At 36.5% G+C, this 25,391-nt stretch overlaps 1 protein-coding gene and 1 long non-coding RNA gene across 7 annotated transcripts in view; one reads left to right on the top strand and one right to left on the bottom strand.

Annotated features, from left to right (window-relative positions):
- SCN9A (sodium voltage-gated channel alpha subunit 9) overlaps positions 1 to 25,391 on the top strand; it is a 128,820-nt gene that overhangs the window by 70,569 nt on the left and 32,860 nt on the right. For 4 of the 6 annotated variants that reach the window (XM_084891583.1, XM_084891582.1, XM_084891580.1 and 1 more), the window contains 7 exons: positions 72 to 356; positions 2,147 to 2,518; positions 5,474 to 5,603; positions 6,834 to 7,072; positions 9,153 to 9,326; positions 10,806 to 11,162; positions 12,224 to 12,700. In XM_084891583.1, coding sequence (XP_084747709.1) covers positions 72 to 356; positions 2,147 to 2,518; positions 5,474 to 5,603; positions 6,834 to 7,072; positions 9,153 to 9,326; positions 10,806 to 11,162; positions 12,224 to 12,700 — 2,034 coding nt within the window. The remainder of the gene's footprint in view (positions 1 to 71; positions 357 to 2,146; positions 2,519 to 5,473; positions 5,604 to 6,833; positions 7,073 to 9,152; positions 9,327 to 10,805; positions 11,163 to 12,223; positions 12,701 to 25,391) is intronic. The other 2 variants (XM_084891581.1, XM_084891584.1) reach the window with 2 other exon arrangements.
- LOC311626380 lies at positions 2,360 to 25,391 on the bottom strand. The gene is made up of 3 exons (XR_014795675.1): positions 25,276 to 25,391; positions 10,898 to 11,057; positions 2,360 to 2,476 (listed from the first exon to the last, which is right to left on the bottom strand). It is a non-coding gene; the product is annotated as an uncharacterized lncRNA (long non-coding RNA).

Below are 25,391 nucleotides of genomic sequence, written 5' to 3'. Positions count from 1 at the left end.
AGGTTTGCCATGGTCACATTTCCCCAACTTTGGAAATGACTCACCGTATGTGTGACATCTGGATCCAACAGGCATTAGTGGAGGCAGCCGCTGAATATACAAGTAGGAGGAGAAGCCGGATCATGGGCCTCTCTGAGAGTTCTTCTGAAACATCTAAACTGAGTTCTAAAAGCGCAAAAGAAAGAAGAAACAGAAGAAAGAAAAAAAATCAAAAGCTCTCCAGTGGGGGAGAAAAGGGAGATGATGAGAAATTGTCCAACTCGGAATCAGAAGAGAGCATCAGGAGAAGAAGTTCCCACCTTGGTGTTGAAGGCCACAGGCGAGCCCGAGAAAAGAGATTGTCTACCCCTAATCAGGTACCGCTGACATTATCAAATACATGTCACCAGTTAGGATCATTGAGCAGAATGTTCTGTTCTGAGGGAAGGGGCCTCAGGAGAGGAGAGTGAGTGACCTCATTGGTATGTTTTTAAGTGATTGCTGGGTATTTATGGGAAGAATATGGATGTACATAGTTTTCCATTTAGTTTGTAAGGAGTTATAGTTTGGGAATTGTCATATCTTCTCCAACAAATACATGTTCAACACAATATACTAGTGAGAACCATTGTAGAAATGAAAAAATTTCATTTTTATTCAGTCTGTAATGCCTATATTGCTTATAAGCTAACCTCAGACTAGTATTTTCTCTTTTCTTCCCTACTGTAGGTAATATATCACCCAAATATCAATTACCTAAGCGGAAAGACACTAACATCTAGTCCCATAGGCTGTTATTTCTGCTGCTGTGGAATTTATCTTTCCTTTTTTTTTTTTCTTTTTCCACTGAAACCTCCATATTTCAGGTCTCTCTGCCTGCAAATCTCCAAGATAAACCATAGGTTCAATTCTCTTTGACATTTTTATTTTCCATTGTACAATGTCTCCAAATAATTGTTCTAAATCATAGCTGTCCCTCTGCTGAAATCAAATAAAGAAAAAAAAAAACTCTGTTGAGTAACTACGGCCAAGAGAACAACACCCACATGATATTCAGCCTCATCTCCTACCTCTCTGTACTGTACCCTCAGGTACTTGGAGTCCACCATGATTTTCCACTCTCACTACGTGCCCTGTACTTCCATGTCTTTGTAACTTAGCACATGTAGTTTTCTCTAAGTGGGATAATTTTCTTCCATGTTTTTTCCTTCTGGCATAGTGCTACCTATTCTCCATACATTAGTTAGGTGCCACCCATCCCCCAAGTTTCCCTTTGTCCTCACCACTGCCTTCAATCAGTTTTTTCAGACTATTTTTCTCTTCTATGTCTTCATTTCAATTTCCCAGCTTCTAAGAGTTAAGCCTGCAAGACCCTGTCAGATATGCATAGGAACAAAACAAATAGTCCCTGCCTTCAGACCTTGTTATATGCATTTCTGTTACTCCCTAAGCCTGCCACTTTGTCCTTTACATAGTAAAAACTGACATTTATTGAATTAGATACTTCCAAAGAAAATGCATTCAGTTTAGTTTACAGACACATCAAACTGAATGTTTATCCTGGACATGAGTCATATAAATGTGACTTTTCCCCTCTTTGGTATTGGGCAACTTCTTTTCCAAGATCTAATATTTTATGATTATTGTAAGCTTACTAGTATTAAAAAGTCTTTCTTAAAATGCCTTAACTGAGCTGTCAATATGTAAGGTAGAGTTCCAAGCAATGGAATGCAAAGAAGCATACTGTTTATAAATAAATCAGGAGAGTTGAATACTTCTAGAGCTTTAGAAGTGATAGATTAAAATCTACATAACAGGTATCAATGTCAAATTATTTTTTGAAATAATATGTCCTTTAGAGCAAAATGAATGGCTTAAGAGATTGTCTACCCCAAGTCACTCCAGGTCACTCCAGGCCAGAATAGGAGGAGCTGGGCTGCAGCAAGTGATTTTCCTGGTTCCGAAAGGGTGGATTCTCCCAGCCTTTCTGTCCTTTGGTTGGAAGAAGTTGTCTCCTTGCTTAATCGCTTTGTTTTGAAATATGTCTCTTTCCAACAAATGTCGAGCCGCTGGCCCTCAGGTCAATGGCCTCGATGGTAATGACGGGACATGCACTTCTGTTTCAGGTGCTTCAGCAGATACGTGTCATCTTTTCTTTTTACTGCAGTCACCACTGAGCGTCCGTGAGTCCTTGTTTCCTCAAAGGCGCAGCAGCAGAGCAAGTCTTTTTAGTTTCATGGTCCGAGGAAAGGATATTGGGTCCGAGACTGAATTTGCCGACGACGAGCACAGCATTTTCGAAGACAACGAGAGCAGGAGGGGCTCCTTGTTCGTGCCTCACCGGCCTCGGGAGCGGCGCAGCAGCAACATCAGCCAAGCCAGTAGGTCCCCCCCAATGCTGCCGGTGAACGGGAAGATGAACAGTGCAGTGGACTGCAACGGTGTGGTCTCCCTGGTTGATGGACCCTCAGCCCTCATGCTCCCCAATGGACAGCTCCTGCCAGAGGTGATAATAGATAAGGCAACTTCTGATGACAGTGTAAGGACATTTTCAATAGCTCAGGCATGGCTCGGCCCTGGTCTTGCATCAGTCAGTCTTCTCTGCCCTGTGAATGGCTCTGCATTTTGCAATACTTGGTAGAAACACACCTTTCACTCACTAACATAACCCATTTACTATGTGCTATGGGCATATAAATCAAAGATATTCAAAACCCCATTTTTAAAAGTCGAGGTAAAATTGATGTATATTAACATTAGTTTAGGTGCACAACATAATGATTGACTATAAAACCCCATTTTTGAAAAAGGTACTTTATTATTATTATACTTGAAGATTATAAATCATCCTATCTAATAAAAGAATAATATGCAAATTGACTGTCACTCTAACACACAAGATGGCTACCCCCATGTGGTCAAAGATGGCTGCCCCCATGTGAGCACAAGCTGGCCAACAGAGGAGGGAAGTTGGAGGGACCAGGCCTAAATGGGCAGTCTGACATACCTGCAGGGGTCCCAGATTGGAGAGGGTGCAGGCTGGCCTGAGGGACATACACTCCCATGCACGAGTTTCATGCATCAGGCCACTAGTCCCTTTGTAAAATAATTTATAAATTATATGTGTCAGCATAGATTTTTGTAAGGAAATTTGGAGTATTTGGAACCTTCTATCTTTTTCAAGTTAATACTTAATATGTATTATACCTTAATGCAAGGGATCTTATTTGAGTTGTTAATAATAGTAATAAGAATAGAAACATGTGCTTAGTATTCACAACAGCCCTAGGAGGTGATGGTATTGTCCCTGCTTGACAAAGGGGAACTGAGGCACAGAGAAATGAAGCTAATAAATGGTAGTGGAAAAGTTCAAACAGGGGCCCTCTGTTTCAGAGCTTGTGTTCTAAACCACCTTAGTGGTAACATAGAAATAAAACAGCTCTGCTTCCCCCCCGCCCCATACATAAATGAAATTTACTGTTTTCAATGGGAAAAAAACACACCAAAACAAACAAACAAACAAACAAAAAAAAAACTCCTTGATCAGGAGTCCATGAATAAAAATATAACATCAGAACACACATTAATACAAACACACACATTAAAAAGAAAACCAAAACAACCATTTCTGGAGTTTATGAATCACTAAGTGGTTAAAGGGTATGATTAGGTTTGAGAGTGAGATCTGTTTAGTTTCTGGAGCTTCCAGCTTACCTCTTTAGGCCACTCACAGCCTTACTAATACCAGCAAGGTCTCTGACTAACCTAACGAGCTTTGAACTCATGCTACTTATTCATGTATTACTATTTGCAGACAATGTAGCATTTCAAGTGAGAATCAAGTTCCATCAAAGCTATGGCCACACATATTTCAGGTTGAATGAATGCATGTGCTTTTAGGTCACCTGTGAGCTCTGTGCTGCATGACACAGCTTGAGGCCCTCTGTCAGGGCAGTGTTTCTTATCACACCAGCATGTTCAGTTTCTGTGGAAGCAGGTCCTTGTTGAGTTTTGCTTTTTGATGTATATTATCTGTAAAAGATTTATATTCGTTTTGAAGATCATTACATGTTTTTAAATGAAATGCTTTCATTTCATTTGAATTATTGATTAAACAATTGAAATTGTTCATTCCAATTGTTGATGAAACCAATTCTTGTCCTGACTTGGCGAAAAGGAAGTCTCTGCTTCTGGAAAGTCAGGAGGTGGAAACTATCAGAGAAAACATGGTGATGGAGAGATCTCCATAAAAAGCCACTTGTAGATATGCATATGTCTGTGAACATGCATATACTTATACATACATACATACATACACACATGGGCATATGTATGCCTGTGTGTCTATGTTTTGATATACATATATATGTATCAAAACAACTCTACAAATTTACAATACTACAACTATACTCAGGTGTTTGTAAATGGTGTGTGTATGTATATATACACATATATACGTAACACACAAGCGGATAGATTGATAGAGGAATTGAGTGATGATAAATGGAGAGTTGTATAACTGCTTGCATATATGTATTGTGTGAGCATGTGTGTTTGTATTGTTGCCCTGCTCTGAACTGGCATAGTGTTTTAACTTTGAACTAGTTGCCAAGATTGAGAAATAAGGTATTTCACATTAAAAAATGAGTATACCTGGTGACACGGAGCTCATATTCCTGCATGGCAGCAATCCTTTGAACTAAACGGTGGTCACCACTTTTAGATGGAGCTTAAATTCTCTATTTTGCTACAGTTCCCATCAGTCTTAATTGTCCTCTTCACACTAAGGAATTTATCATCAGATGCTCGGATAAGCTCTTCCTTGTCAATAAGAAACAATCCTTATAATCACCTGCATTAATGCTGTTACCTCCACAAAGAATAATTAAAGAGATTTATCAGAGAATACTGAGAATCTCTCCCTTTACACACACACCCCAAGAACACTTGTTTTGGGCTGTTTTCATATAAGACTCTTATATGGTAAAACAACCTGAATTCATTGGAGAGCAGAAAGATACAAGTGGTAATAGTAATCTATAATAATAAAAGCATCATATGCTAATTAGACTGGATGTCCTTCCGGATGTCCTTCCGGGATGAAGCCCTGGCTGCAGCTGCAGCTGCGAGGGAGGGATCCAGGCAGCCACCACTGCAAAGGCCTACTCTTGCACAAATTTTATGCATTGGGCCTCTAGTCTAATAATAAAAGCAGCTTATTTAATTTTTTTATTTTCTGAATTAATTCCTTTGTTCCTCATAGCAAGAATATAAGTACTATAGTTATCCCCATTTTACTAATGATGAAGCTGAGACAGAGAGAGGTCAAATAACTCTCCCATGATGCAGCCAGTAAGTAGCAGAGCCAGGATTTAGCAGAGCAATCTTGTCTCTACTTTAAATCACTCATTACAGCTGCGTAAGCAAGATTTTATTCCATGCCTATCATTTATTTTAATTCTATATTTTAAACTTTAATTCATCATAATTTTAGGCTGCAACCAACCAAATACATAAAAAACGACGTTCCAGTTCTTATCTCCTTTCCGAAGAGATGATGAATGATCCCCATCTCAGAGAAAGAGCGATGAGTAGAGCAAGCATACTGACAAACACTGTGGAAGGTAGGTAATAGTATTCTCTTCGGTATACAGCTTTTCAAATGAAATTCAAATACATCCTGGTCAGTACATGAAGTTCTTAGGAAGAATTCAAAGAATTTTTAAAATGGTCATAAGCCATGGAAAAATAAGCAGTGGTCACTAATGGGATCATTTTTGTGTGCTTAAAAAGGACAAAGTTATTTGTGATTAAAGATAGGTATTGGATAATTCAACCTCTCAAAGATAAATAGCTTGATGGTAATTAATAAAGAACCTAGGTTAACCCAGAGCTGTGTGGTTCTCCCATTATGTAATTTAGAAACTTGACCTACTCTCTCTGAATTTATCATCTCTCTAATATGTAAAAATAAAAAATAAAAAAAAATGATACATACTTCCAGATATAGATAAATTCTTCCTCTGAGCACATTTTATAAAATGGTAAAATGTTAACATGTGCCATGATATCTCTTAAAATTATGGTGAAAAGGCTCTAGAAAAAGCAGGTTAGAGAATATAAAGTCAACAATAGTGGTTAAACCCTCATATGCATTAGAAGGAAGTCAGAGGATGACAATTTTTATAATGTGCTGGCTCCCATTTTTCCCCGAAAAAATATGCTCCAGATCCTACCTTTTCCAAAGGCTACAACCTCACCGACAAAGTTTCCACCCACCTCCTAAATTTAAGGTGAGAAGCAAGTGGGATAAATGGTATAAAATACCAATTGTATGAGTCACTCCATAAATTATTTCCAATCTCCTTGTTCTGGGATTGTTTTCACCTGTGAACTAGCAAGAGCTTTTCCTGGAGACAGTATAATTATCCTATTGTTTTCATGGGATTAAGGATGCAGAGGGAAGTAGGTATATCGGTGGAAAATATATATTTTCCCTTAAGAAAACTTCGGTTGTCTTATTTACCATCACATATTAGATACATGTTTCTCTGAGAGATGCTGTGTCAGTTTTCAGTCACTAAATTCACTGCCTTCCTCTCCCTTAGGCTTGGTCTAGAAATTGAGCATCTGATGGGGTTATTACATTTTTCTAAAATAATATTATATTGTTACATCTTTATGCAATAATGCTATGTAATGTTACATTTTATGTAATAATGCTATGATTTCATGGAAGTACTGTTCAATTTGTAAAGTCTATGCCAGAGACTTGTAGAAGAGCACTACTGATTTATTTAGGAATAAGACATAAAAATGATTGACTTCATGTTCTCTTGTTTTGTTCCTCACAGAACTTGAAGAGTCCAGACAAAAATGTCCACCTTGGTGGTACAGATTTGCATACACATTCCTGATCTGGAATTGCTCTCCATTCTGGATAAAATTTAAAAAGCTTATGTATGTAATTGTGATGGATCCATTTGTCGATCTTACTATTACCATTTGCATAGTGTTAAACACACTGTTCATGGCGATGGAGCATCACCCAATGACTGAAGAATTCAAAAACGTGCTCACTGTTGGCAACTTGGTGAGTCGCTTGAAATCTTTTTTGTTTTGTTTTGTTTTGTTTTGTTTTGTTTTGTTCTTTAAGTTAGAAGAATACACAGCCAGGTAATTATGCAAATTCAGAATTCACAATATGAATCATTGTACAGAGTCAAGTTTCTGGTGATAGATCTTATTTTTAAATAGTTTTGCAATAGTGTTGAGGTTTATAAATAACACTATTTTCATAAAAAGTCACCATTTTTGGAGTTGTTAGTGGGCTGTTAATTCTGTCAGTATGTGTTTTGGAATTAATATTTGGAAAATTTGATAGTTTCTTACCCATTTTATATCATTGTAACTTCCTTGAAAGTACATACCCCACATATTTTCAGAAAAAACTATGGATGCTTTGTTTTGAAATAATAGTTAAAGTGTCTGGGCCTTTAGAATTCCAAAATATTGGACTGAATGCTGATATTGCCTCTTACTGGTTATATGACCTTATACAAATACGTTCATCTCTATAATCTTTAATTTTTTCACTTGTAGAATATAATACCTCATTTATAAAATAATATTATTTCTTCATTTATAATATAATGGTGATGATAATTCATTTATCACATTGTTGGGTTAGCATTAAACTTTCTAATTAATTTATTAGCCTGGTATACAGTCAGTACTCAGCAAATTAAACCTGTGGTTACTATCATCATCATTATCATCATGATTTCAATCAATCAGCAGAAGCAAGCCTAAGGAATAAGAAAACAGTGGAACCAAAATGGTTGAACTGGACATAGGAGACAAGTGAGAGGGTGACCTGCAGGTTTCAGGAAGGTATAGGATCCAATTAGGAAAATCAGTGCTAAATGATCTTTTAAATGTGCAGTGTTGGTTTTTACTCTAGCTTAATTAATGCCTTATTGCAAACAAACAAACAAACAAACAAACAAAAATACTACTCCCTGACAATCTGCACGAAGCAGGCAGAGGTTCTATATATTTCATGGCCAAAGGGTCCCAATTTATGATTCTTCATAAATATGAATCATCTGGATGCCTTTGTGAATATCTGTATCAGGGAATTTCACTTTTGCCTTGGTCCTAAACCAGTTGATCTTTAAAACCAAAGAGTGTTTCAGTTTGCTCTTCCAAATTGCTTACAGATTTTTGAAGTCAGAATGTTTGTACCACATTTGCTTTCTGAGTTAGCATTTCTCGTCCCTTTAATTCCTCTTTAGAAAAAGACAGGATTACCTAGTTCCTAATTGTTGGAGGTTTACATCATGAAAATCAATACCTTCTTATTGAGTTGACTGCACCGCTGTAAACACAAAAAGCATTCACTGTGTTTCTTATCTATTAGCACAGTTCCAAGTCTGAGTGCCCCCTGACTTTCTTCTTGATGCTGCATTATTTTAGAATTGACTCATGTAGTTATAGACCTAACCATTTCCCTTTGAAATTTCCTTGGTCAGTTTCTCCGAGTCAAATTATGTTTTGTTTATGAATGATACATGAACAAGTCTTTCACTATTGCCTTTTTAAGTGAGTCCTTTGATACCAATGTCATGAATTAATGATGTTTTGTGATGCACTTTTGTGTCAAAGCTTTGAAAGTCTTGCTTTAGCTGCCACTGTGTCAATTAAACACTTTTTCCTCTTCTATCAATAAATCTTTAAAGAGTGAGTCAACGTATTCTTTATTACTCTGAGAGTAGTCAAATGCCCATTAAAGACTGGTTCAAAATCTTAGTATCTATGTTTTCTTTTTATTTTCTTCCAGAATAATTTCTTGACCATATAAATTTTTTTTGCAAAGAGTGACTGTTGTCAAAAGTTTTACTTATCTGGAATTTTACATGCTTTTCTACGGTGCTATCTAAGGATAATGAGAGATGACATGAGAGTTAGCACTTTTTACCCCTTCAATGCTTGCATTAGAACTGGAAGAATCATTCTCATTTAATCTCAGAATTAAATGAGATAAAAACACACATTTGTAAAGTATCTAGCACACTGACCAAGGCGCAGTAAATGCTAAAGTCTTTATTATCATTATGTTGATTCTATACCTTCTAATAATACCATAAAAACATTATATTTTTTTCACTTAGGTCTTTACTGGGATTTTTGCAGCTGAAATGGTTTTAAAACTAATCGCCATGGATCCATATGAGTATTTCCAAGTAGGATGGAATATTTTTGACAGCATTATTGTGACTTTAAGTTTAGTAGAACTTTTCCTATCAGATGTGGATGGCTTGTCAGTTCTTCGATCATTCAGACTGGTAAATATAGACTAACCTTACCTTATATTCTACATATATAAAAATATTTTCTTTGTTTTTGGATTAATATTATTTAAAATTTTTTTGAGATTTGAATCAAAAGAGAAGATTAAGTCCTAATATCTAATAAAATAAAATTAATTCAGTAACTAATGCACTTTAGGAGCTCAAAGCCACATGGATTTTTAATTTTAGGATCTTAAAGATGTGTTCAGTTGTATATCCTATATAATAAAGAGGTAATATGCAAATTGACCATCATCCCAACACACAAATCGCCGCCACTTTGAGGTAAAAGATGGCCACCCTCATGAGGACACAAGATGGCCAGCAGGGGAGGGCAGTTGAGGGTGACCAGGCTGGCAAGGGAGGGCAGCTAGAGGTGAACAGGCCAGCAGGGGAAAGCAGTTAGGGATGACTAGACCTGCAGGGGTGGGCAGTTAGGGGTGACTGGGCCAGCAGGGAAAGGTAGTTGAGGGAGACCAGTTCTTCAGGGAAGGACAGTTGGGGGCAACTAGGCCAGCAGGGGAAGGTAGTTAAGAGCAACCAGGCTGGTAAGGGAGGGCAGTTAGGGGTGCCAGCTGCAGAGGGCAGTTGTGGGATCCCTCTCACAATCCAGGCTTGCAGGGGAGGACAGTGAGGGGCAATTGGGCAGGCAGGGGAGCAGTTATGCATCCATCAGGCTAGCAGGGGAGTGGTTAGGGGGTGATCAAGCTGGCAGGCAGAAGTGATTAGGGGCAGGCAGGCAGGCAGGCAGGTGAGTGGCTGGGAGCCACCAGTCCTGGATTGTGAGAGGGATTCCAGATTGGAGAGGGTGAAGGATTGGTTGAGGGACACTGCCCCCACCACCACCACCACCCCGTGCATGAATTTTGTGCACCAGGCCTTAAGTATTAATATAATAAAAATATTTTCAGTTATATTATATTAGTATAATAGAAAATGTATCTTTACCCTGTAAGACAATATTTATTTCCAGTAAAAACTATGGTTTAAAGAATTTCAGCCATTATAATATATTTGATATCTATGGATTTGATAATTAAAAATTAAGTAATTGTTCCCCAAACAATTGTTGTCTAATAACAAGAATACAAAAAAAGTCAAGACTTTTAAAAGCTTCTTTCTATAACAGTTTAGGCTTTATCCCTATGTCCACATTAAAATTTTATGAAAAGTATCAGAAAATAGAATTAAGGATAAATTATTAACTCTATATCTGAGACCATGTCAAGAGGCATCCACAGCCATCTTGAACTAAAATTACACACTTCCTTAAAAACATGTGGTCATTATATTGGAGCAAGTATAACAAAATAGCAGAAATACTGTAAATAGATGAAAATTAGAAATACAAATATTTTTTTTTTTGCTAGGTAATGGCAATATTTTAGAATTTAATATTTGGAATAAAATTCAAGCTTGGAAACATTAAAACTTAGCATAATAATTAATATTATGCTTTGTGTTTGCTTTCAGCTCCGAGTTTTCAAATTGGCAAAATCCTGGCCAACCCTGAACATGCTGATAAAGATCATCGGCAATTCAGTGGGGGCCCTGGGGAACCTCACCTTGGTGTTGGCCATCATCGTCTTCATCTTTGCCGTGGTCGGCATGCAGCTCTTTGGTAAAAGCTACAAAGAATGTGTCTGCAAGATCAATGAAGACTGTACACTCCCGCGTTGGCACATGCATGACTTCTTCCACTCCTTCCTGATTGTGTTCCGTGTGCTGTGTGGAGAGTGGATAGAGACCATGTGGGACTGCATGGAGGTCGCTGGCCAAGCCATGTGCCTTATTGTTTTCATGATGGTCATGGTCATTGGAAACCTTGTGGTATGTACTCAGAAGTTCTCACATTTAAAATTCTCCATGGAAAACTGTTATAGGAGGATATGAGAAGTTATTTTATAATTTAGAATTAATTAGAACTAAAACTATGGATCATAACAGAACATTGATTATTTCAATATAGGAATAACAGGAAAGACTATAAAATATTGTCTTAATGTTCCTGCCAGCTAACCCATACTTATATTTTTTAATGAGATTTTCCTAATGAAAGATGAAAGAAGCATAATTTACAAAGTTGGTTACTAACCAATAGAATTTACACATTTTTAGTCCTCTGTGAGAATCCTTATTTTTTTACAATGTTGAGTTCACCCAGACCCTACCTCAGGGAAGAACAACAGAAATGGTTTTGCACGCAAACAGGATTTTGCTTCAGGGGTAATTGTCCCGACCTCTTTTCAATCTCATCATTGGCATTGAAGCCACCCAGGTCCTGATGCCATTACCTCATCTGAATTGGGTTCAATGGGCAAACCCTTTGCCCTGCTTTAAAAGCTTCGTTAAGTTGCACACTGGCACAATCCTTGGACAGAATATTTTATTACAGGAGGTCTGCAAGTATGACATGTCCCATTTGTTGCAACAAGTAACATCTGTCTTCTGGGGAAAGTGATTTGGCGCAATAGTCAGTAGTAACAGTTTTCTTGTTCTACTTGTTTCTCACTGGTAATATATATTTATTACAGAAAACATTAGCGGGGCTTATTAGGTCCATAAAAGGAAATTTGACCAAGGGCTTCCTGCTGCAGGAATGAAATTCAGAGTGATAATGACATTGGCAAAGGGAGTGCTCTCTTTTTGCCTTAGGCCAGTCTAGTCCTTCAAGGGAATGGCTGAGCTCTCCAGAGTTCACAGGTGCTGGTCTAAGGAGAGACTGATGACAAGTCTGACCTCTCATCTACCCCTATCACATGTTCTTGTCTATGAGTGGAGAAGTGCAGGGTTCTTCATTGCTGGGGTGGATTTTTACCTTTATTTCAGGAAAGTGTACTTATTTTCTTTATTTCCTGTTTCTCTCTTTTCTCACCCCCACCCTGGTACAGGTCCTCAATCTGTTTCTGGCTTTATTATTGAGCTCATTTAGTTCAGACAATCTTACAGCAAGTGACGAGGAAACTGATGTAAACAACCTCCAGATTGCAGTGGCCAGGATTAAGAAAGGAACAAATTACATGAAACAGAAGTTAGGTGAATTTGTTCTAATGACATTTTCCAAAAGGCCAAAGATTTCCAAAGCGACAAGACAAGCAGGAGATCTAAATAGCAAGAAGGAAAACGATATCTCTAACCGTACACTTGCTGAAATGAACAAAGATCACGATTTCCACAAGGAAAAAGATAAAATAAGTGGTTTTAGAAGGAACACGGACAAATACTTGATGGAAGCAAGTGAATTTCAGTCATTTATTGATAATCCCAGCCTCACCGTGACTGTGCCAATTGCACTTGGAGAATCTGATTTGGAAATTATGAACACTGAGGAACTTAGCAGTGATTCAGATAGTGAATACAGCAAAGGGGTAAGATTGTTTTATACACATTATGCTTTATATTATTAATTCATATGAAATGAATCAAAATTTCAGATTTTTGTGTTATAAGTTCTTTCTCATATTGCACACTGATGGGTAGTTTTTGTGTGCATGAGTATACAAAGCAGCATTCTAAAGGTGTATCTGGTAAGGTTTTACTTAGTGGTTAATAATTATTGATTTGAAAGTACCAGGTATCTTTAAATCTTACCTTCCTTCAACCCCAGTTCATTAGCAGTTATAAAGTCATAGACAGTTTTCTTCCACAGTGTCCCTTGAATCCACTGCTCCTCTCCATTACCTTTGCCTTTGAACTCACTACTTCTTGCCAAAACCATTTCACGTAGAGTCCCTACTGGTGCCTCTGCCTCCATTTTTCCTCGGCTACTGACTTGATTAGTTTTACTGAGGTTCAGTCCTAATCATGTCACTCCTCTGAAGTGTCCTGAGCCCCCAAAATCTCCTATACACATCTTTAAAAACATAGCCCTCAGCTTTCCCATCAGTAAAACTATTACATTGTAGGGATGATGAGGGTTAAGTGAATTAACACATGTAAAATGCTCCGAAAGTATTCAGAATTACATATTTTCTGATTTCTCCCCAAGAAGCTGTGATCTCTCCTCATTTTGAACCCCACACAATATTATGCTTCTTTCTGTTTTTATTCTTTACTCTTATATTTTAATTTTTTTTTTGAGAAATGATTGTATGCATCAAAGACTACTATAAACTCATTGAGAACAGGATTCTCTAACTAAAACTTTTTGCATACACCTTCCCTACACCTGCTTACATATATTCAAAGTATTATTGAGCTATTTTTGCTAATATGAAATAGAATAATTACAAGTGATTTTTATGACAGAGCATTTAATGGCATCTGTTTAAACTTTTAAAATATCACTTTATTATTTTCTTTTCTTTAGATCACATTTGAAAGTATTTGATGGGTTTTTACCAAAAGCCTTCTATCTGCTTAACCCTGTATTAAACTTGACCTCCATGAATTTATAGTGGATTTTGGAATAAAGATACAGTTTTCTCTCTCTCTCTCTCTCTCTCTCTCTCTCTCTCTCTCTCTCTCTCTCTCTCTCTCTTTCTCTCTCTCTCTTTTTCTGTGTGTGTGTGTGTGTACTGGCCAGATGACCAGTACTAGGTGCATAGTAAATGCTCGATACTTATTGAGTAAATAGATAATTAAATAAATTAGAAGTATATGTTTCTAAGTAGTCAAATAATTTACTTCCAGGGTGTCAAAGTAAGAAATAAATATTTTCTTTTTAAAACCTTCCATAGGAGAAGTGATATCTCCAAAATTCAAAAGTTGTGAATTTTTGTGTTTATTATTGAATTCATCATCATTACCATCTAAAAGAAGTTCACTTAAAATTATTGACTTTGAAGTTTGGACTTTATGAAACATTTTCCATGACATTTCTCAGAGTGTGTCATCTTATGTACATTCAAACCTACTTGACTATACACTGAGCTTGAGAAATAATAAAAGTTCAAGATTTATAGGAAATAGCTTAGAGATAATATTAAGTGGTCATCAACTGTGAAACCCTATGTCTAGAGTGTCTCTCCAATTGCTTGAGATTTAAATGTTGCTAGTTACCACTTGTTTTGGTTTCCTTTCTCAATTTGAATCACTAAACAATGCTGATTTCCTTCATCTAAAATGTTTCTATTACCTACTTTGTTAACTCCTCTGCTCTAATTCCCTTAATCTTTAACTCCCACCTTAGTTGCCAGATGTTTTAACTGCTTATTTTTTCCTTATAACTTTTTTATCTTTTCATGTCTGAGATATCTTTGAAATAGTAATTGCTATGTTCTTGATGAACTTTGCTCAAGAGACAAATCTTGATTACCCAGCAAAAAATAATGCCAGATTCTATATAAATAGGTTATTTAAGTCTTAAGCACTACCTTGAGGTATGGTTAGAATACTTGCCCTAAATCCTAGCTTTGATATTTATTAACTCTATGATCTTGAGAATTTCAAGCCTCTCCTTTTTTTTTTTTTTTTTGTTTCCTCATATACAAATTAAAATTGTAATGAAGATTAAGGTATATATGTTAATAATTATAAAAGTTCCTATTGGAGAATAAGTTCCCAATTAATAATTATTATGGGTATGAAATTGAGTAGGCATGTACACACTATTAGGAGCTACTTGCCACTGATTAAATTTAAAAGAGGTAGCATAATATAGATCTGTGGTTCACAATTTTAGTGAAGCTCATTACAAATTTAGGGAGCTTGTTACAAATTCCTGTTCTGGGACATGTTAACCAAAGAAGAAGTTTATAATAAGCATTAATTTGAGCAAAAAGGAATGCAATCCTGTAGGCACAGATTCAGGTAGCCATCCAAATTGCACTCTGAAGAGAACAAAGAAAGACAGGGTTTTTAAAGGGGGGAAAAAAAAGTGTAGTTTCCATTTTGGTCCTCCATGTAAATAAAGGATCGCTGGCTAGGTTAATTGGTATTGGTTAGTTGTAATATGCAAATGAGGTTGGCAGAAACTACCAAGAGGAAGTTAAGTCCAGGCAGCAGTTGCTTTTCGAGGTGGTTTTGGCTTGGCCTTGAGCTGAGTTTAGCAACTCAATAGCAGTTCTGAGAACTGACACATGAGATATGCATAGGCCCCCACTTCCTTGTGACCACCCAACTCTATTTTAAGTGACTTTCTTAGCAATGCTTAACTCCATTTTATTTCCTCCATTATCAGCCACATCCTCCGAAGTCTCCCCGCCTTAAGTTGGGATGCCACCTCAGCATCATTATCTGCAGTGTTCCCAGTGGCCACTGTGATGGATTGAATTGCCACAGGAAATGAACCTAAATTCACCCCTGGTTTCATTTGATCCTCACAGAAGTCCTGGAGTAGTTAGATAGCAGACTTGGTGGAATCCTATTTTCTTTTCATTAGCCAGAAAATGGAGATTTAGAAAGTTTAGAAACTTGACCCAGCTGAAAAGAAGTAAGAAATGATGGACCTTGAAAATGACTTCAGGTTTTCTCACTGTGCAGAATATAGTCAAACACTGCTGCAGTTAAATATTTTACCCTTTGTTCTCCCTGCGTGATCTACAATAATAATCTGCTTCATGTTGATTTTTACTGCTGTGTTGCTAACAATTACCTGAAAGAGAAGTATGAGTGCTTCGCTGGGCTGGAAAAAGATTAGCTAAATCAGAAAGCAGATGTAATTAAGCAAGTTTATTCTATATCTATAAAAGGCTAAGTTGACTCGTGCATGCGTGATACATATAAAACTCTTGCTGGCGCAAATAGCACAAATCTGTCATTGTTGACTGTGAATTTGGTTGACACTTCTATTATAGAGAAAGGGCGAATAGCAATATTAAAATATTTCTTCTAATTAATTTCCTTTCAATGTGCAGGGATTTGTGCTCTGGGCCACTAGTTTTATAATAAAACACCTTACCAGAAAATGACCAAGTATGAGTTCAAATAAAGTGCCAAATAAAATATCTTAAACAGTTGTGAGGAAAGTATTGGCAATAGAACATTCACATTTTTCTGAAGATGAAGTTTGTCTCAGAATCGAGAGAGACACACTGTCATCCCCGTGGGCCCATGAGAATAGGATTCCTGCCACTGCTTCCCAGAACACAGACCCAGAACCACAGCTCCTCTCAGAATCAGCCCCTCCAAAGGCCAGTGCAGCCCTCTCAGCACCAGCAAACGTTAACAACCCAGTGCACAGATTTTTACAATTGGCAATGAATCCATCGTTATTATGAGCCTTAAATGAAGCATGAAATGCACCCATTCATTCATTAAATATTTATTGAGATCTACCATGCTCCAGGCATTTTGCTAACAGTTGCTTAGGAAAAACGTCCTTCACCCAGCTGCAGTAAGTGAATGTGATTGGCATCTGGCTTAACTAAATTCTTAAGAAGTGTGTCTTTTTTTTTTTCTTTTCTTCTTTCTTTATTGTGCCACGCCTCAAACTGAAAGCTCTAAATAATGAAATTAATAATTAATTTTTTAAAATGGAGAGCTCATTCTTAGAGGGTCAGAGAGGCATTCCCTTTGTTTGTGGCTATTATAGGTTGCTTCCTTCTCTGCTTTGCAGATGAAAACAGAAGAGCCATTTCACCGAGCTGTAGCATTGATTTTGGAAGTATATGTAATTTTAAAAGTTAAATTATCCAGTTTATTTCTCCAAAATATAACAGTCTCATATGATGTTAAAGTACATAAAGTAGACTCTTGCAGCTCTCCGAGCTCCTTTACTTGCTGTGAATCATACCCCCAACTCATCCTTACTGCTCTTTTGACAAATGCAATCACTTCCCAAGTGATTTTGCTCATCTTGTGTGCTCATCAGACAGGAAAATATCCTGTGTAAAAATTTCCTCACAGAAAGATTCCCATTCGCTCCTTCTCAAGACACATACAGATATTTTACTTGATAATTCTTTAATGTTTTGAAATATTGTATGGAATTTGTGAAGGAGCAAGTTGAGAAAGGAGGTCAATAAAAGCTTCCAAATATTATATAATCAAACTTTCGTAGAATCAAGAGTGTCACTCAAAACACTGCAAACATACTAATGCAAAACTTCATTTTCTGAAAGGAAGCAAAATCTGTATAAGCCCTTCCTTCCCTTGATCACTGTGGGAGAGGAAATGATAAAGGAGTGCATCTAAGTACATTGTCTGTACATCATCACTAACCCCTTTCCAGCTCACATTTACAGAGCACCTGCTTGTTATGTATGCCTGCTAGACGCTAGAAAGATGGTATTGTTGGTGCTCATTTCTTCCGTAAATGTAAGCTGGAAGTCTTCTTGGTCCCTGGCACTGCCTTAAGGGCTATAGAGTAAAGCAAGATTATAATTAATCATATAAAAAATTAAAACAGTTTTAGACAAAATATTGAGGCAGGATAGAATACGGGGCAATTAATTTTGATAATAAATTGAAATACTTCATAGAGGAGATGGCACTTAAAGTGTGTTTTACTAGAATTCATCAGGTGGATCAGGACAGAGAGAGACATAGAAAGTGTGGAGATAGAGATAGAGAAAGAAAATGAGAGAGACAGAAACCTTTCTGGTAGAGGTAAAGGGGCACATGTGAAAGGATCCAGATGCAAAAAGGCCCATTAAATGCAGGTGAGGGTGGCCTGGTGGGAAGTACTATGTTTTCGAGGTAGGTTGAGGCCAGGTACTGGATGACTTGATGTACCTGACAAGAAATTGAAGTGTGTTTGTTTTTATTTAACAGAAAGAGGAAACATTGTCTTAAGAAGTCCGTGTTGTAGAGAGGTTGGAATTTTGTGTTAAGCATGGGATTCCACAGGGAGTCTGTCTGGGGTCAGGGTCCCTGAGAAATGCACTCTGGGAGAAATCTCTGTATAAGAGTGTTCTCAGGGACAATGCCTTACCCTGCAAGAAGTGAGGGAAATAAGAGGAGGGGACAGGGGGGATGGTGAAATGCTCTGCAGCTACAGCAGATGCCTCAGCTGGCCCTACAGGCATCTCTGACCTTGGGGTGACTGTGGAGTTGTCCCATCCTGAAGCAAGGGGCGTTCTGGATGCAGCCTCCCCTCCCCTCTTCTAGGGAGAGTGGCGTAAACTTGGATGAGGCAGCTTCCTTCTGTATGATCATTCCCAGAGAGGAACTCAGCATGAGCCTGCAACTGCCAACACCCCTGGCACTGGAGGAGTGAGTGTTTTGCCCAAAAGAAGGATCTGGGCAGTGCACACAGCCTCCACTGTACTACAGGGACTATGGGAGGCAAGAGGTCAAGTGACCAGCTCAACACTCGATAAGTGGACACAAAAAAAGAAAGCAACAAGGAAAAAATGTATACTTTAGCCACTTTCACGTACGTTATATAACCTTCTCCTATGATAACCCTGGAAAGTAGATATTATTAATCTGTATGTACTGATGGTTGACACAATGAAAGATGACAAGATAGGAAGCTGGTTAGTCACAGATGTTTCTGGGGTCTTTTTGAGTTTGAGTGGCAAGCTTTAACCAATTTAGAAAGGCAGGAGAGTGAATGGGAATTCAATTATTTTCTATTATATCCCTGTAATGTTGCAATTCAGGATCACTTTTTGTTTGTTTGTTTTGTTCTGTTTTGTTATAATGGTGTGCATTTGCTGATTCAGCTTCTAATCCTCTTTAACGCTAATTTGTTACTTTATATTCTAGCGTGATAATATACCATAGAGCATAACAGGGCACATTCCACATCACAGTAATAAACCAGTCCATTGAGGATGCATCGAGTCAGAGGTGGCACATGAGCCAGACTCTGAGGAATGGAAATGAACTCATTGGGTGAAGAAGGAAATCTGAGGGAGAGAAACAAACATTCATAGAGTTTGCTTGATTTACTCATTCATTTATCCACCCACCCATTCATCCATTCAGTATTCATTTTGAAATACATCAACTTTGGAGAAACTTAAATGTGCTTACTTGTTGTTAAAGGCATTTATTTTATTGATTTTATAAATATTTGTAGTCATCACGGTTAAATATATCCTTTTACTATATAATGTTTTAATGATGTTGCTAATATGTCTACCTCTTTAGATTTTTTATAAAGTTTTTTTCTTCAAAAAGGCAATTGAAGGCAGTTTAGATTTAGTCTCATTATTGCATTTTACAAAACAAAACAAAAAAATTTTTTTTCAGAAATGCTTTTGACTTAGGGATTCATTACAATTATACCTTTGGAGGAAGTTAACATTTGCTCCTGTCTTATATAGATTCTAACAAAAACAAAACACTTCTATAGAAGTTTACTTAGAACATTCTTTTTTGAAAATTGGTTCCAAACTATTTTTTAAAAATCTTTCATTCTAATTGAATTTGTTCATGTGTCTAAAACAATGAAATTTTGCTCTGACATATTGAAGTTAATGTTTCTTATGTTTCAATTTTGATTAATTTGCAAAAACCTTCTCCTGCAGTGCTGTTTGAAATATAAAAATTTAAATAAGTATGTTAACTAAAAGTAACTAAAAATGCTGTTGTAAGAATAGTCTTTTAAAAACTATAAACTATTACTCTCATCCCACTCCAGTATTGAGACTCACTTATATTAAAATGTTTTTATGAAGAGCAGAGTATACAAAAGACCTTCTCAGCACATTATAGTATTTAATTCTTCTAAATGACAGAATTATGTAACTGTTCAGATCATTATTTTTAAATCTATGTTAAGAGATATTTAATCTGATTACTGGGTTTCCAATATATTGCTTCATATTGGGCATATTGTATATATTGTGAAACATGACAAATTTCTATTTACAGGCATGTGACCTTAGCCATTTTAAATCAGTTGGCTAAGCTGTTCCATCATGTTGCATTTCTAAACTTCAGTGCCTAACCTTCTTACTTCTCACAGGGGTAAAACCAAACTGGACCAATCAAGGAAGCAGCTCTGTGCTTTTAACCAGGCAGAGACATGTGAACACTTTTCCACAGGTTACCTAAAAAAAAATCATACCTATATGATATTTTTTTCAGTGTCATGCATGCTTTTCAGCTACAAAATTGTTCTGCCTGACTCATTGCAAGAAAGTAGAAACATATACATACTCTTGTTCCATAGAGGAATTGGCATCACAGCATGTCACTGGGGCAATTCCATCATCTTTTTGTTGTGCTTTTGATAACTTTCTTGATCTCTCATGTCCTTAGGTCATTTCAAGTGCATGATCTATAGATGTTTATTGGATGGATTTTAAAGGTTGTAAAATATAGAATGTAACAGAGGCCATTGAAGCAACATTTCATCTGAAATCCTCATCAACTTCCCCTGCTAATTTAAGCTATATATGTATATATATATGCATCACAATAAATTGTCACATTATTGCTGTGAGGGGAAAGTTGTACTGTTCTCACCGTAACAGCAGCAAAATGGTAACTGTGAGGTGAAGGATGTGTTAACCAAACTTATTGTGATAATCATTTCACAATATATACATGTATCAAATCATCACATATACACCTTAAACTTACACCATGGAATATGTCAAATATAGCTCTGTAAAGCTAGAAAAATTGTCTCATTTAAATTCAGTAAATTAAAACTCTCTGAAGACACTATTTTTTGTTAAATATTTTAGACATAAACATAAAATCTCAGAACAGGAAAGCAGCATTCTATTGCTAGACCTGTATTTACAGGTAAGGAAATGTCTCATCATTCAAATGAGCTTCTTTCTAAGTACACATCTAGAAAGCCGGGGAAGAGCCAAACTCAGTACATTGGAAGTGATCTTAAGCACAGTGATAACTAGATTTCTATTTCTTTAGTCCATTCAGTAATTAACATTTGGTTATTGTTTGATCATATGCAAAATGCATCAATAATTTACTAGGCCCTGCATATGAACAAATGAGTTGTAAGTGCTTGAAATGCTTAATTAGATTCCAGAAGTAATACTAACCATTGATGAGACTAAGTTTCTGATTATGTATTGGGTCGGCAGCTAAGTAATTGCGGATTTTTTAAAGAAAATCAAAGACAATTTTTTCATGGAACTAAATAACTTTATTCTTTAATGTATTGCCCATTTTGATCAATGACCTTTTGCCATCTTTCAGGCAGCATCATAATCCCACGTTCAAAAAACTTCTGTTTTTTATTAGCAAAAAACTGAATCAGGTACGATTTGACATCATCATCATTATTGAAATTTTTACCATTCAAGGAGTTTTGTAAAGATCGAAACAAAAAGTAATCAGATGGTGCAAGGTCAGGACTATATGGTGGATGTGGCAAAACATCCCAACCAAGCTCCGTTAATTTTTGCCGAGTGACCAAAGATGTGTGTGGCCTTGCATTGTCATGATGGAATACAACACCTTTTCGATTTGTCAATTCGGGCCACTTTTCTTCAACTGCATTGTTTAATTTCGTTAGTTGTTCAATGTAGACATCAGAATTGATCGTTCGGTTGGGTGGTAAGAGTTCAAAGTAGACAATTCCTTTGTAATCCCACCAAACTGATAACAAAACCTTCTTTTGATGAATATCAGCTTTTGATGTTGTTTGAGTTGGTTCACCTGGCCTGCTCCACGATCTTTTCCGCTTGATATTGTTGTAAACAACGCATTTTTCATCGCCAGTTATCAGTCGTTTTAAAAATGGATCATTTTCATTACGTTTCTTTAGCAAATCGCAGCTGCTAATGCGTTGCGTTAACTGTGATTCTTTCAGTTCGTGAGGAACCCATGTATCGAGTTTTTGAACATAGCCAAGTTGTTTTAAGTGATTTTCAATGCATGTATGTGATACATGAAGCTTTTCTGCAATCTCACGTGTTGTACTGTGACAGTCCGAATTGATTATTGCTTTGATTAGGGCGTCATCAACTTCAACTGGACGACCAGAGCGTCTTTCATCTTTGAGTGAAAAATCACCAGAACGAAATTTGGCAAACCAATTTTGACACTGCCGTTCTTTTAAGGCTTCGTCACCATAAACAGCACATAACTTTTTATGAGATTGTGATGCGTTTTTCCCTTGCGGAAATAAAAAAGCAAAATATGACGAAAATGTTCCTTTTGATTTTCCATTTTTCAACGAATGCCAAACAAAAACTACAAAACAGATCAAAAAACTTTTTTTACTGATTAACAGCTGAATAGCCAACTATCAAATACAAAATGTGTTTTACATTTGTACTACGTCTGCAAACCTAAAAATTCAACTGAAGCCATATACGTGTGAAACCCGCAATTACTTAGTTGCCGACCCAATATTTATTGCATAAGGAGATGTGCAGAGTAACCCCAAGAAGAGATTTAACTAGAGCATATTATGAAGTGGACACTAAAACTGTCTATAAGACATAAAACACTTTTCCTACAATTAGAAACAGATTATTATGAATTGTCGTATCTAATATTTTTAACAAGTATAAAAAATATATAATCTATTGTTTTACTTTCAGGGTATATTCTTGGATTACAGAACTATAATAGATCCTTGGGTTGGGGGGAATCTATGTTAAAAGGGAGATCCTTGCCTTTTTTTTTATAATCCACTTCATGTTTTTAATTTCTCTGTTATTGTTGGGATGTTTCTATTATTTTCATTATTGGCAGTGATGAAAATAGAATTTTATCCTAAAATTGATACTCTCTAGGGATAATAATGCTACCAGTTTCTAATTTAAAAAAAAATTTAATTTCTAATTTAAAAAAATTACTTGAAGTTAATTTTAAAGGTGCCCCTAAATAAAACACATATTTTTCTATTTCAAATTGATTGGATTTAGAGACAATATTTTCTTAGAAAACATTTTTATTTCAGAATATAGTAAACCTCATCCCCATTGGAACCTAAAAAGGGTTCACACATATAGAATACTATATATATGTACAGATAAAACACAATTTTTGAGAAAACTGTTTCCAGAAATAAAATGAGTGTGTTTAATTCCTAAATTATTACTATTTTCTTTTTACCAAGGTATTGTTAGAAAACATGAGGTACATGCCAACAAATGGTCATTCTCTGGATATTTCAGTTGTGGAGAATGACTTAAAATATATTAATTTTCTTTGTCAGAAGCTGCCTATATAAAGGTTAGGAAAGATATATTTTATCAGTGCCAATTTTCACTTTATATTATACTTTCTTTTTTTCTTTTTCTTTTTTTTATAATATATATTTTATTGATATTTTACAGAGAAGAGGAAGGGAGAGAGATAGAGTGCTAAAAACGTCGATGAGAGAGAAAATCGACCAGCTGCCTCTCGCATACCCCATACCAGGGATGTGCCCGCAACCAATGTACATGCCCTTGACCGGAATCGAACCTGGGACCTTTCAGTCCGCAGACCGATGCTCTACCACTGAGCCAAACCGGTTTTGGCGCTTTATATTGTACTTTCAATATTAGAAATTCACGTTTGAAAAACTGGTAATTGTTTCATTTATTGGAATTTATCTTTCCTTGCCTTTCTCATGCTAAGTAGTTGCAGAGACAGCATTAATCATTCAAATGTATAGGTAATTTATTTTTTGCTTGTCATTCTGGTCTTTTTAAAAGTATAAATAACATTTACTTCGTGTTTTGCTGTCTTGCTTGCCTCTGTTCCCATCCTTATTTATCCATTGTTGCAATTTTCCAGCAGGCCTCAGTAGAACTATTTAGAGGTTTGCTTCCAAAGTTTTTGAGATATTCTTTCTGATTTGATCCACAATATTCCAGCTACTATCTATTCTCTGCAAATATTTGTTCTGTGTTAGCGCGCAGTGCCCTTGACTACTATTGTTAGTTGCTTTAAATTGCAAGACCTCATTGGTGAATGCTGCTTTCCTTTCCACCAGAAAGAAGCTTCAAGACAATACTGTACGATATGGCTAAGAGATCTATAACCAGTTCCACCTTCTTATATGAGCAAACTTTGCTGTGTTTGCCCGTTTGTTTTGTTTTCAGTCATATGGTAGATACTTTAAATGTAACTTCTTAGGGGTGTTTGCCAGCCATTCTCTTTGAATAGCTGGTTGTTGATATTTGTTTGCTTCAGTGTTTATATAAGTTTGATGGTTTTCAGCTTTTAAGGGCCAGATGATCAGATTATTAACAAATCCTACTTCATACCTCTCGAAATGACAAACTGGCTTTAACTCCTCTCCAGACTAACATGAAATAGTCTTCCAATGTGATTGCCTATCTCAGGAAGTGTGAATAATAAATTTCTAAGTGAACAGTTTAGGGAAATTTCTCCTATGACACTCATATGCCATGTTGTAGAAAATAGACTTGCAAGGCAATCAGAAGGAGAATCATGAAAAATAATAAAGTTTTTAACTTGATCACATTTTCAGTCATTAAAAGGGGCTGCTTAGAGAGCTACTTAAGTGTATAATGAAGATTAGGAACATTTCCAAACTACTTCATCGTTTGATGGATGCACGTTCAAGAATATAAAAAGATGTGCCCCAGGGTGAGGCAAAAGTAGGTTTACAGTTGTATGTGGAAGAGTTTAATCTTGTATTATTAGTTATTAATTGTTGTATTATTTTCCATATGAACAACATATGTCCCCGTGTCCCCCTCCCCCCACACACACACATACACACACTGTATTGTAGTTCACCTCAAGGAAATAGAATCAGGCAAGTGTGATTGGGGGGGGGGGGGCATTTTTTACTGTATACTGTTGTACATTTAAAATTTTTGATTCAGGTATAAAGGTTCATATGGAGAAGGACATTTTAGAAAGTACCTTCATTCATTATCATTATTCGATACAAAGGCAAGAATACTTCCATGGCATACTTCCTATTCCTCATGCTAGTATCTGCCTCTATGGTCCTATGTTTACACTTACGTTTATTTATATGGAGACTGAGAAAGATACAAAAAAAATTATTTTTGTTAACAAGCAAAGAAGTAATAAAAACTATATTTCACTTCTTATTAAAAATAAAATATACAGCCTTAGCCAGTTTGCTCAATGGTTAGAGCGTCGGCCTTCAGCCTGAAGGGTCACGGGTTCAATTCCAGTTAAGGACACATACCTCAGTTGTAGGCTGGATCCTCCGCCCTGGTCAGGGTGTATGCAGGATGCAGCCAGTCAATGTGTTTCTTTTGTGCATCAATGTTTCCCTTTCTGTCTCTCCTCCTCCTTTCCATT

The sequence above is a fragment of the Pipistrellus hanaki genome (assembly GCF_964339955.1).
Source record: "Pipistrellus hanaki genome assembly, chromosome: 8".
NCBI lineage: Eukaryota > Metazoa > Chordata > Mammalia > Chiroptera > Vespertilionidae > Pipistrellus > Pipistrellus hanaki.
The sequence above is the reverse complement of the archived record's forward strand: the minus strand, read 5'-3'. Positions and strand labels throughout refer to the sequence as shown.